This window comes from Bactrocera latifrons, unplaced genomic scaffold (genome assembly GCF_001853355.1).
Source record: "Bactrocera latifrons isolate USDA-ARS-PBARC rearing strain unplaced genomic scaffold, ASM185335v1 scaffold_1, whole genome shotgun sequence".
In the NCBI taxonomy this organism is placed as follows: domain Eukaryota; kingdom Metazoa; phylum Arthropoda; class Insecta; order Diptera; family Tephritidae; genus Bactrocera; species Bactrocera latifrons.
The window spans coordinates 1,698,080-1,712,302 of NW_017534407.1; the positions used below are offsets into that span (position 1 = coordinate 1,698,080).

Genomic DNA, 14,223 nt, shown 5'->3' on the forward strand with positions numbered 1-14,223 from the left:
AGGTCGGCACACAATATTTTATTAGGTGATTATTAAAGAAGGAAATAAAGATATGTAATTTACAGTAATTAAGCTGTTGTGTATTTATATTAAATTATTTTCTTTAAATAATTTAATTAAAAACTCTTGTAAGTTTTGCAAATATTCGATTAATTGACTCAAAAACACAATAATGTCTCTACTTTCATTTATGTATTGATACGTTACTGAGTAATAATAATTTCCAATACTATGTTTCCGAAATAATCATTTCAGCAATATTTAATTTACCAATTTAACATGCCATTACTAATGATTAACGATTAACTCGTATTTGTATTATCGAAATGGGTTTTGTGAAGTTTGTAATTTACCAATCGCTACGTTGCACTTCTCTATATTAACTAGACGTTTTTGACTTTTCATTGCCAGTGAAAGAAAAAAATCTTATATTTGACGGAAGTTTATAGATTTATAATATTTTAGTTTTTGCATTTTTTACTGATTTTACAAGCGTACTCAATTGAAACATAGAAAATTTAAATTGTGAAAGTTACCACGTCGACATACGCGATTGAATTGTCAATTTGCAGCGATTTGTGACTTGAATTCAGAAGAAAAAGTAATATGTGCATTTTGAAGGTGCGTAACAAGTATATAACAAAAAAAAAAAAAGCAAAAAGCCGTAAAGTGAAAAAATTAATTCCAAAGGAGTGCAACGTAACAGACGTATAAATGTTTATTTCATCTGAAAAGTCATTGTAATTAAAAAAAGTAAAAAAGTGAAAAATTAGTTTCATAATGCGAACTCATAGGATTCAACAGTATTCATGCATATAACCGTGACAAACTGAGGTTATTGCCAGGAAAATAATATTCACCTATGTTTTCAACATATAATGAACCGTTTTTAATCATTCATACTACCACTCCCCTATGGATGAATTTATCTCATTATTGATCATGCGACAAACTCGGGACTTCAACAGCAATAACAACACAATTGATATTTTGGAAGTCTCTGACATAGCCCGACTTGCCCTACTTCCTTCCACATCCTCACCCTCGCACCAACTTTTGAGCTGGCATTGGCCTCACAGTCGCCCTATATATAATTACAAATAAAAATACCAGTTTATTTGGTTGGCTCTTATGTGATGGCCTACGCACTTTTCCTCTTTTTCATATTTATGAGAAAAACCCATTTTCAAAGTGTATGGTATATTCTCCCGTTTCCGTTGCTCTTGCTCTTGCTCTTAGTGGCAACAGCAAAAGTTTTAATTGTGACGAAAAAGATAATTTCCTCAAAGTGAAATAGCTGTGGACAGCAGATTTATGTTGCAGATTATTGTAGTTGAAGCAACATAACGGCAGCGCTGTCGACGACACATATAGGTGCCTATGTACGTTTATCATGATGACGCGATGTAAGCATTCGTGGCTATTATTTGTTGTTTTCTTTGCCATCGTCAAAACATCTAACAAATTTTCTTTGTTTCTGCTTGCAATGCTTACGTACACAAAAGCAAAATAGTCGCAGTCACCAATTCCGTCGACGGCGCTAGCATCAACCATCTGATTGCTGCTTTAAATTATTTGTTAGCTTTTATTATTGCAATGCGATGTTGAAGTACATATACAAAATACCATACATAATCGCATATAAATATTAATATATGTATATGCGGCTGCATATATATGTATAATATGTCTTGTATATAAATGCATGTTGATTTCTTGCAATTATATACTTACATTTAATCGTTTATGACATATTCACGATTTGAAACTGAAATATTTTTTTATTTCCCAAAGATATCCAATTGAAATTTTATTAATAGTTGCATTGGCATACGCATCTTCTGCTCAGTTTTTCTGTGGAGGCTATCGCTGCTGACGTTGACAGTGATTTTCATTTAGTATTTACTGTTCATTTTCTTTGTAGTTTAGTGTACATCATATAATTTGTTCCTTTTTATGACAATTATATTGTGTAAATAATTCAATGAAAATTAAGTTATGAAATTTGATGCTGTTAAATTGAAAACATTTGCATTTATGAAACATTAATAGAAATTAATATGGTAATTCTAAAAATAGTTCCGTAAGTCCAAAAATAAATGTTTAACGAGAGGTTGAAAAATAGAATATGTACATTCAGTGCACATATTTAGTAAAATTTAATATTTCGGTAAAAAATATGTTTATACTCATATTTATATAGGTGCATATTGTACATAAAATATCACATTCACTTGCTATACGCATGTAATTACGTACGTGAATTTATCTTCCGGAATCAACTGTTAATAAAAAGTAGTGCTTTACAGTGACACCACAGCATGTATCTCTTTATTTACATATATGTACATATATATAAAGCTTAACATACCAAAAGTAATGAGCGTAGTAATTTCTTAAAAAAAATTATCACAGATTTAGCTTTGTTTCGTGTACTTATTACATACATACATATATATGTATGTATATTTTCGTAAATATAACCATTATGCCTTTATTGATAATGATTTTGACTTTATATACATATGTCTTAGTTTGCTGACTTACTATATGCTTTATATCCTCATATCCTTAATAGAGTCCTTATATACATAAGTTCTGAAAACTTTTTATATGACGCGATACATCTTCACGAAATTTGGTACGGAATATTGCTCTCCGAAAAAATTGTTTAGATCAGATTAAATCGGAAATACAGTTTTTCTTGTTTTACGATCATATATAGCAATAAATACTAATAAACAGTTCTTTTTTAATTTCAGAATGCCGATTCAGGCGCCTTCATGGACAGATTTCCTCTTCTGTCCCATTTGTTGCAATGAGTTCGCTGTTAATCAACGTCTACCAATAAGTTTGGGATGTGGTCACACCATATGTCGCCAGTGTCTGTCCACCTTACACAATCGACAATGTCCTTTCGATCAAGTACATTATTATTAAACTGTTTTCTGTATACAATTAATTTACAAATAACATCTTTTACATCCATTAGACTTCCATAACAACCGATGTCGACAATCTGCCCATAAATAACGCTCTGCTTCAGTTGGTTAGCACTAACACAAATACCAACAATAACAACAATGCTGGAAATATTAGCGAAAACCGATATAGCAGTAGCGGTAATGAGGGGGCCTCAGGGAATGAAGGCGAAACGAACACTTCCACCAGACATACACCACCCAGTGTTCGTCAACTAAGTCCTGAAGATTTAAAATGCTATGATATGGCGAACAAATGTATAGAAAGTTTGGCACTATATCTAAAATCTCTTGTTACTAATAATGGAAATTTCGGAAGTCCTCTTTCGCGTCCGATGCAACGTAAACTTGTATCTTTAGTCAATACTCAGTTGATGGAACGTGAGGGACGCGAACGTGTTTTGCGAGCTGCTCGTTCATTGGGCGAGCGTACTGTTACCGAACTAATTCTGCAACATCAGAATCCCTTGCAGCTGAGTTCAAACCTATGGGCAGCGGTACGCTCTCGTGGTTGCCAATTTTTGGGTCCAGCCATGCAGGAGGAAGTTTTAAAATTGGTTTTGCAGGCTCTTGAAGACGGCACGGCATATTCCCGTAAGGTATTGGTAATGTATGTGGTACAACGGCTAGAACCACGTTTTCCACAAGCCTCGAAAACTAGTATTGGTCATGTTGTACAGCTTTTGTATCGAGCCAGTTGCTTTAAGGTATCGAAACGTGAAGCAGACTCGTCACTTATGCAATTGAAGGAAGAGTTTCGTACTTATGATGCCCTACGACGCGAACATGATGCTCAAATCGTACAAATAGCCACTGAAGCCGGTCTACGCATAGCGCCAGATCAATGGTCTTCCCTTCTTTACGGCGACACAGTGCATAAGTCACATATGCAAAGCATTATCGACAAACTACAAACGCCATCCTCATTTGCACAGTCTGTACAAGAATTGGTTATAGCTCTACAACGCACCGGAGATCCGGCTAATTTGTCAGGTCTAAGAATTCATCTGAAACATTTAGCCGGTATTGATCCATCGATAGAAAGTCCGCCGTCATCGTGGCAGGATGTAGCAAAAGCATTAGAATCGGTACATGAAGTAGTAGTTGGACTAGTGGATTTCGTACAACATCACGGCAATCGGAAGCTACAAGACTGCACAACAGGTCAAACAAGTACGAATACTAAGTATAAAATAAGTTTGTGTCGAGATTTGACAGTCAGACGTAACTGTCCACGTGGTTCCAGCTGTACTTTTGCGCATTCTGAGGAAGAATTGGAAAAATATCGTGCTAAGAATCGTAAAAACACAAAGCCAGGTAGCAACGTTCCCCACTCGGTTATAGGCCCGATAACGGCTGGCAGTGCAAATAGTGCAAACAATGGGAAAAACGATTATACATCTCATACTCATCCACATAACCATGGACACAATCATCACAATCCCCATGCTATGGTCCTGTTGCATCCCGCAAATGATAATTCCGCACCAGCCTCAACGGCTACGTCGCCATTAAGATTTGACAGTCTACAATCGATGCATAACAAATTACCTCGCGTCAGTTATGGTGATGGCTCGTCATCAATGCAAGCGCACGGGCCACCAGGCGCACACCATCACATGCGTTCGTTGCATCATAGTCCAATTCCCCCTAATACCGGGCAGACAGTGCCTACACCCCCCACTGCACATCTTTATGACGCATCTTCTTTTGGCTCAACACTAAATTATCCCGTATCAACAACAGGAGTACCACCACGTATTCCTCAAGGTTTGTCAAACATCAATAACTCACCAATAACGATGCGAAATTCTAGCGGCGGTATACCTTCATCAAGATCTTTTCCAAATACATTGCAACCGCCGACAACACATACTCATCCTCCCTTACCTCCGAATATGCCTACCAATAACCCACCGAAATATCACAACAATAACAATGTGACCACATCCTTGGGCAGTCCGCTATCTAACAAGGGAATTTATAATGCATTATCAGCTGAATTTTATAATACACCGATCATGGGTACGAACACACGTGCATCCTCTTTATTTAGCAGTAATCAAACTACAGCTGCTGGAGTTGCCGGAAATAGTGGAGGTATGAGTGGAAAGAATAACGCTGATATAAAAGGTGATAAGCTCAGGTTAACCCAAATTAGTGGCATGTGGGATCAGCACCAACATCAGCATATGGTAAATGCATCAACTAATGCGGAAATATTAAGTGGAACTACCGGACTTGGAGGTTCACCATCGCATCAGTCCACATCACTGTACCCATCCAGCGATAAAGCGTCTATATTTGGTAAGAAAGTTAACAACGTCAACATGAATCTTAATATAACACTCAATGGTCTTGCGATCGGTGATCAGTATATGTTCAAGAATGATTACGGTGGCGCAAACGCTGTTCTCCCATCATTGACTGGCATATCAAATAACAACAAGGATATTTTAATGAGTAATGATTTACCAACTCAACGATCCTTCTGGAATGCGCATAATAGCAATATGGTTAGTGGTGGTAACTTTGCCGATAGTACGCAGGAACGTAATACAATTGCACATAATATGAGTATAAATGCGTCACCTGGACCATTTCGTGATCGTGATAGCTTCGTACGTTCTGATTCTATATTGGATGACGATGCCGCTACTTTTGAAGTGCCTGCAACATCGGTAGGCATGGGTAGCAAATTTGGTCCCATATGTCCAATGTACAAAGGACATAGTAGCACGGCGGCCGAAGTTTCCCACACTAATACATATCTTGATAGCTGGAGTAGTGGTGATATTCGAAATCAGACGCCAATCAAGGAACACCCATTGTTGGAGCGAAACTCTTCTGGCGACATCAACTACTCAGTATTTTCAAATGATACCGAGAACAGTCTGGCAATGCAATTTCGACAACAATTACAACGCTCGGCAAATGGTCAGCAGCAACATCAGCAACGTTTACTCCAGAATCAGCAACAACAACAACAACAATCGCACAGACCATCGGCATTTGATAATTTCAATAGCATGCAAAACACGCTGCTGCCTGATTTGTCATTCAATCACAGCGGTTTAGAGAGAGATCGCACTTCCGCGGGCGAGGAAAGAGTTAATTTTGAATTAGGCTATAATGCGTTCCAAAGTATGTTGGCCAATGCAGACAGTAATGCTAATATGGACATAAATAAGGTTAGCACACTTTCTTATTTTATTTTGAAAATTTATGTACATATATATATGTATATATACATATGTAAATGGTTGGTAATTAATTATAATCAATATAGGGTTCCTCAATGTGGAGCAGTGGCATTAAATCAGCGGATGCAACTTTCTGGAATGACGCGATTTCCACAGGGGCTGCAAAAACCAAGGAATTGCAGCTTCAACGGCAGCAGCAACAGCAACAATATCAACAATTGTTGAGCAAAGGTCGGAACAGTGAGGAAGGCAGCATTGATAGTAGTCGAATGAGAGATATTGAGCAAGAGCTTTCTGAAATCGTAGATAAAAGTTGGTCCAATGCCGATGACAGTGGTATTAAGTTGCAATAAAACTAAAAGCTATCGCAGGTAAGACAGCAACGGATCACAATAGCAGTGTATTAACCGATGAAAACGGGACAACAACTGAAGCAAATGGAGGCTCTTCAAACAAAAGCAAAAAATGAACAAATGTGATCATAAATTGTTTCCATAATTTACTTGCTATAATTTTGCAAAACTATACAAGGTGCATAATAATCATCGGTCGAATATTACTAAGCTGAGCAACTTAAAACATGCACAGACACTGATCCTTTTCAACGAAAGTTTATAGTAAAAAAAAACAATACAATTTAGATAATTATGTGTTTTGAAAAGTAAAACTCACAAAAACGTGAGTGCAAAAAAATACAAGTTATCAAAAGTTGAGAGGGCCAAATAACCTACTGCTGATGTCACGACATTGTAAGTGTATTTCTCTTTATTTTTAGCGAATTTCTTGCGTTGGAAACTTTCTGTGTTCTGTATAGTTTAGAAAAGTAGATAGAAGATGGCTCTTTTACGCATTAATTGCAAATTGCAATAATTAGATGTAAGCCTTCTTGTGTATATCGTGTAGAAAACGTGTATAGAAATATAATGCGCGAAAAACGACTAATTATTAATTGTAAATGTAAATTTTTTGTATTAGATATTCTTACAATCGAGTTTGAAAATGAATAGCGATACTAGCAATTCTGAAGACGTGATCAATATGAAACTATATTTTATAGACATTTAATGAGAACAAAAACTCAAAAATAATATATAATATTTTTGTATAAATACAAACACTAATCGCATGATGTCGCTTTTATGCAGCCACACTACTCTACTCTTCTTTTTTACACATACATACATACATATAAGATGCCCATCAGGAAGTATATAAATAAATAAACAAATCAATAACAAAATTAGTTAATATTTATGCGACAGCGTATTAGTGCTTGGCCCACTGCTTTTACTTCTCTGACTGACATAGAAAACGTCACTATTAACTAAAAACAAAAATATATATACAGAACAGCGTCTTCGCTGAGGTGAACTAATTTTCCGCTGGGCAAATTAACATACACACATAAAACACAATATTATAACAAATAATACCTTTAATATAATTAAATTTAAAATTATTATATACAAGCATATATCTACTATATATTATATATTTCTTAAAGAAATTTAAATTACGCTATTGTGCGATGTAAGCTGAGATCATAATATGACAATGATAATTTTTTGATGAAATTGATGTTTTTTAAATAATTACCTTTTTGTCTGATAAATATGATTATGAAATAGAAAATTTATACATAACAAATTTATAAAACAAACGTAAAATAATAAAAAAAAAACTCTATGTATATATAAACTGATTATATATGTATGTATATGTACTATACTTGATAAATATCGGCAAATGCGTGAGCAAAACGATGTTGTTTGTTTTTTACATTGCTTTTATAATCCGTTAATAGTCCTGCGCGTTTAGAATTATTATTTTTTTATTGCTAGTTCGATTATGATTCTGATTCTAATTGTATTTGTAATTGTTACCTATTCGTAGGCGTTTAAAGATTGCTCCTATTTATTATTATAAATATGTATGTAGAAAATGAAAGAAACTATATAGTTGTAATGTAACTCAAATTAAATATAAATAACATGAACATAAATATAATTTGCTATTATGCAAGCTTATATCTCGCTCTGTGTGAGTTCAACAAGCCGATTGAATTAAAGCATACAAAATGTTCATGTATTTGTGTATACACAAATATTTAATATTATATATTAAAAGTCGTGTGAAAATCACTCAAAAAACATAATTCATTGTTTAACATTCTAACTAATGTTAAAATGCTTTGTTAAAATTTCCCAAAATGTATCAATAGTTAGTTCAAAGTTGATGAGGTTATCGAGTTTTCTAATAACCAATAGATAGAAATCAAAAGACGTTGTACGACTACAACATGCAACAGATCTAAAAAATGTCTTAAGCGGTTTTGTTTTGTATTTACTTTTTTTTTTAATTTCACTCCAACAATTTTATTTTGTTTTTCAACTAAATAACATGTATGTATTTTTCATGATTTAAGGAATTAAAATCTTTAATTAGCAAACATTTTTTTATAAACAGCTTGAGATTGTTGCTTAATTGCACTATGTAGACATTAATATTTTTAGGTTAGAATACTATAAACTCGAAACAAACAACTATTTTGCTTAATTTTGTAATTGTTCTAGTTGAACTTCATTATCAACTTATTTATGTATGCTACACAAATAGTACCAAGCTAACTTATATGTGTGTTGATTTATTTTTATTGTAGAAATATGGGAAATTAAAACATAATAAAAATTTGTTTAAAAGTGTAATTTATCTATAATCACCACACGTACAAGTTCGCTTTGTGTCACAAACAATTATTTAAATTTTGTGTATGAATTTACCAATTGTAATAAATAACCTCAAAATTCTACAGTGCACCAGCTGCAAATGTACCTACATACATATGAATGTATCATATTATAAATTCTAAACTTAGCAGTTGAATTTTATCCTCTTCTAGTTATTTATGTAGTATATTACGTGCTGAGTTCAACAAAAAAATATCAGCATCAACTTTGAAACTCAATTGATAAATCCTTATTTTAGCAAACAGATGCATGAAAATTGCATATGCATAAATCCGTATATGTTTAAATGTGCGCCTTTTATTGCTAATAACGATACTTTGTACATAATTTAATAATTCAAATTACATGTATGTATATTCAAGATACGAGAAATTAATTATTACTCGATTGGGTTTAATGCTTGAAACCCTTCTTTGATTTTCGATATTTACAATTTTTTTTATAAAAAATCAACAAAAAGTGTATTGTGAATGTAGTATTTAATATAATATATATTTTAGTATATTATAATAAAATAATGCATAGTTAAAGAGATGAGTGCAAACAATTAAGTGAATAAATGGTGTGAACCATTAATGCTAACGCAGATTGCTTACTATATAGTCAATAGTAATACTACTGACTAATTTAATGAAACTGATATTCATGAGTTTTGTGCATACATACGTGTATGTATGTACGCTAAACAAAAACACCAAGATTAAATTGAAATCAAAGCACTAGAAATTCAAGTTTTATTCCACAGGCTGTTTTATCGCACAATGTGCTGCCGTATGCGTTTTTTTCTCTATATATCCTAAGAAATATTTTAAGAAACAAAGTGAAATTTTGCTTAATTTTTATTTATTTTATTTTTACTTACATATATCGAAGTATACTAAAATACAGCTGTTTGTGCATTGTAAATTATACTTAGATTTGTAAATCTGTATTTATGTGTAATAGTGCCCAACACATCAGCACGTAAGCTCGTTTAATTTTTTTTTTTTTTAATATAACAATCAACTTTAGTTTAYTGTAAACAAAAAACAATAATTTTTGTACTTAATATCAATAAATACAGTTTATAACATTTAAAGAAGTTTGTTTCAAAGGAAAAAAATAGTATATATTTTTTATAGCAACTTGTTGCAAGTAATAATAAACTTTTAAAATATACTCCAACTCGCCGTAAGGTTGCTTGCTTTTTTTTTTGTTTTTTGTATTTATTTTTTATTTTGAATATTCTTTTCTGCGTACGGTGCACGTGCAGTGTGGTGTAGATATAACTTAAACCCAATGGGTTCATAAATAAATAAAAAAGTAAATATGATTTAAAGCATTAAAAAAAACTTAACTTATTGTTTTAAATATACAATGAAAAAAAACAACAAAAAAACATTTACATACACAAATTTATATTTAAATATACAATATACTGAATGATTGTTGAGAGAGAAACAAATCTACAACAAGGTCAAGGGAAAAGTAAATGACTCTAGTAATTTATAAAGAAATACAATGTAAATAATAGTTGAAAACATTAAACATACAATACAACACTGAACAAATCAAAACAACACAATAATAAATAATTACAAATGGAAATGCATCGGACATTTTCAAACTATGCATTTCAATCTGTCCTGCAATTCATAGAAAATAAAATAGTTTTATCAATGCTGCGGAATTTTCTTTAGTTGTACGTTAGCTATGCAAGGTTAAGACACTAAAAGTGAATTTTTTTGGTAAAAGAAATATGGTATTTTCAAAATTCAATACAATTGATGTTAAGAAAACAAAAAAAAAATTTAACTATTTTATAAATATTATTCATAAATATGTTTTAAAGCATGCAATTTGTATGTTTTTGTTTTTACGATCTAAGAACAAATTTATTTTAGGAATATATATAACAATCAAGTCTACCAACATATGTATGTATGTATTACTTTATTTTTTTAATATGTACAAAACACATAGCAAATGTATTGCTTAATACGGCAACAAATAAAAGAGAGTATACTGCAAAGAATTCGAACTAAACGAAAATACGACACCTTAATTGAATGGTGAACAATTTGGTACATCAAAATGCTAATTTTGTGCTTTAAGACTTGAAATGTGCAATAATCAAAAATTACATAACTAACTTTTCTGTTAACATAGAAATTCATTTCTGTTATCAAATAAAAAACAAAAGGAAGCATAAAACATAATATATTTTCTTTTATTTTTTTCAAACATTATTATTAAAAGGTTTCGTATGTTTTATTATTATATTACTTCTTAAAAATTATGTTTCAACAATATTTCTAGTAATTTACTCATGTATGCATACATGTATACAATAAGTTCCAGTTGTAAATCAATTTTATTCCGAATATATACGGTTTCTATGCAGGTTTGTGTTTGATTATCTAAGCCGCACATTATTCTTTGTGCTCGATTTCGATCTAAAATATAATATAATTTTTTTTGAAGCTTTTACTCAACTCTCTTGCAATTATTTTCTTATTCTAAACGCTTGAGCTTCTATGACTTATGAAGACGAATAAAACGACTTTTAGGGTGATTTCAACCAAAACCTATTTGTTTTCTTTCCAACAACAATTCTCTACATAATTTGCTTTTACAAAAAGTGTACCATAAAGAGAGAACGTAAATTATGGTACCATAAATGAATAAACTATAATGAGCTAAAACTTTGTTTGGCAATTCGAAATCAACGATACTTGGGGAGAATTAGTATCTGTGCCATAATATTTATGATTTTGTTGTGTTAATCTAAAATATCCACCAAAAAGTTTGCCCATGATATGTGATTGATGTTAATGCAGTAAATTTGCCCGCGCATTTTTGAGTTGATTTTATAACTTATAACTCTTCGTGCCGTTTTTATATTCCTACAGATTGAATTTTTTTATTTTTTCCGAATTTTTTTTTCTGAAATTTTTTTTATTTTAATTATTATTTATATCCCGCACAAGACAACTTAATTAATAACAGTCTATTTGTATTGACAAATATTAACAAAACCTCGAAAACATTGTTAACAAATCACATTTTTCAAATTATGTGATTGCAATAGTTTATGATGTTAAGTTTGCATGTATTAAGTGTGTATGACAACAAACATAAACAAATTGCATAAGATTAAAATATGTGTAAGTTATTAAACAAAACTGACTTGCGTTATGTAACGTAAATAACTAAATATTAGAAAAAAAATTGGAAAAATTTCAACTTGTGATGTGAAATTTAGAGTTAACATAAACTATTATAACAAACAGCTTGGGAGAATTTATTGAAATTTAATATACGAGTATTTATAATTGTAAGTGAATCAAAAACATATATGCGGGCATGATGATTTTCGCAGCGGTGGCCACCAACAACCACTGCATTTGGTAAAGAAATAAAATGATATATATAAAAAACAACCTTCTGCATAATTATAATAATTACATTAGAAATATATATTTACATATGTATGTATGTCAGTGTGTAGTCGCCATTTTTATTGTAATATTTACATAATATCATTGTGTGTGTTTTTCTTCAACATCAAATAAATTCAAACGAATAGTTATCGATATTGAAATTTTCAGAAATCAGCTAAGAAACTATTACAGAACATAAAAACATATATATTAGCGATTATATTATATATATATTGATATGTATTTATTAGTTGAAACATACATACCATTAAAACGCTGCTGGATGTGCTCTCTTTTCTATACATTCATATAAATAAAGTTAATGTCCACTTACACATTTGTACTTCACATACAAACTGATTAAACAATTAATTTAATTAATACATAAGCATGAGCGTGTCTATAATTTCCAAGTTCTTTATTCTTTTGCATATGCCCTCTTAAGTTTCAGTTGTTGCCCTAACAAATAGTATACAACGTAAACAAGCTCTTTACTTTTTCCTTACATTTATATTGGAATTTTGTTTTTTTTTTTTTGCAATAAATTGGTTATATCCAAACCAAACATACCAACAACTTGAATAATAAGATTCAAATCAAAAATTTCCCACTGCAGAAAATTCTTAATATTTTTATCATAAAAATATTGTTTTAAAAGTTATACGCAGTCAAAGTTATGCATCCAATGTACTGTATTAATACAGTACACCATGTCGTATGAGCAACACAGAATGTGTAAGTCACTTGTATGAATGCTCAATACGATTGATGTATAACTTTGCCTACTGCCTTTAAAATAATGTTTTTATGGAAAATTAAATAAAATCTGTTTTGTTGAGCAGAAAAAAGTACATTTAAATAACAGTCTTTCAAAGTTATTCATTTACATTTGCTAAGATTTAGATTGAAAATAAATAAAGAGTTTGTTTACATTGGATCTGTTTCTATAAGGCAAAAACTGAAACTGAAACTTCAGAGGGCTTTTCCAAAAAAAAAAAAAAATACTAGGGAATTAACGGACACCGTAATTATCACAGACCCGAAATATTAGGACACTTGTTATAGCAAAAACCTGCAATTTGGTAATTAAAAGACCAGAGTTTTGAGCTATTCGAGATTTTCAATAGCAGCCTACATTTGTAGGTTATTTTATCAACTTTTAGATTTCTCAAAACAAAGTTCAGAATGTGCTGCACAAAAGTGGCTTTGATTTCGTAGTTTTCTCAATATTTTTCAAAATATAATATGTGATAATTTGAGCAGCAATTGGAACAACTTCATTGTGATCGTTCAAATATCCCTATGTTTTTTTATTAAAATATTTTAAACAGAAAAATTATGCAATTTCAGCATAGCCCATGCCTGTTATATTGCTGAAAAATTAGTATGCTAGGTAAGACTTAACGGCTTAAGGGTGTACCTTTCAAAAGCAACGACACCATAGCTGCTTCCTCAAATTAATTAGACGAGTTTTATTTGTTGAAGTATGTGCGCTTCATTTCCCTCAATCAAAAAAACCAACTCGCTTATGTTGCTAAGACAGAAACGTTTGCTACAATATTCACAGTCGTTAGCAGAATACACAAGACAATCATTTCAGAGAATATGAAACAATGCTTGCGACAGTTTTACACAACAAATACTAACTGAATTCTAAAATAAAAATGAGAATAAAAAATAATAATGAGATAGATCTTACATGTTCATAAACTAGAATGCTTCATATATTTGAAAAAAAAAGTATTTTTGAAACTTTTTTTTTCCTTTTTGAGGCTGTGTGATTATTTGCAGTTTTTCAGTGCCTAATAATTAAGAATAATATATTGAATATATAATTTGTGCACATAATTACAATTACAGTGTTTTTGTG

At 31.3% G+C, this 14,223-nt stretch overlaps 1 protein-coding gene across 2 annotated transcripts; it reads left to right on the top strand.

Annotated features, from left to right (window-relative positions):
• The first annotated feature begins 424 nt into the window (after positions 1–424).
• Positions 425–10,427, top strand: LOC108965292 (roquin-1). Of its 2 annotated transcripts, none has more exons than XM_018927604.1 (4): positions 425–621; positions 2,763–2,925; positions 2,993–6,172; positions 6,271–10,427. In XM_018927604.1, the coding sequence occupies exons 2-4, from the start codon at positions 2,764–2,766 to the stop codon at positions 6,535–6,537; spliced, it is 3,609 nt and encodes a 1,202-aa protein (XP_018783149.1). In that variant the 5' UTR covers positions 425–621; position 2,763; the 3' UTR covers positions 6,538–10,427. The 2 variants fall into 2 exon arrangements, with proteins under 2 accessions (XP_018783149.1, XP_018783158.1); XM_018927613.1 differs by lacking the exon at positions 425–621 and adding an exon at positions 771–834.
• The last annotated feature ends 3,796 nt before the right edge of the window (positions 10,428–14,223 follow it).

What these genes read in the sequence shown, in the direction of transcription:
- LOC108965292 (XM_018927604.1), top strand. Translation starts at nt 2,764, where the DNA reads ATGCCGATTCAGGCGCCTTCATGGACAGATTTCCTCTTCTGTCCCATT. An exon ending in GACAATGTCCTTTCGATCAA is followed by an intron (nt 2,926 to 2,992) that starts GTACATTATTAT and finishes TACATCCATTAG; the next exon opens with ACTTCCATAACAACCGATGT. An exon ending in CTAATATGGACATAAATAAG is followed by an intron (nt 6,173 to 6,270) that starts GTTAGCACACTT and finishes TAATCAATATAG; the next exon opens with GGTTCCTCAATGTGGAGCAG.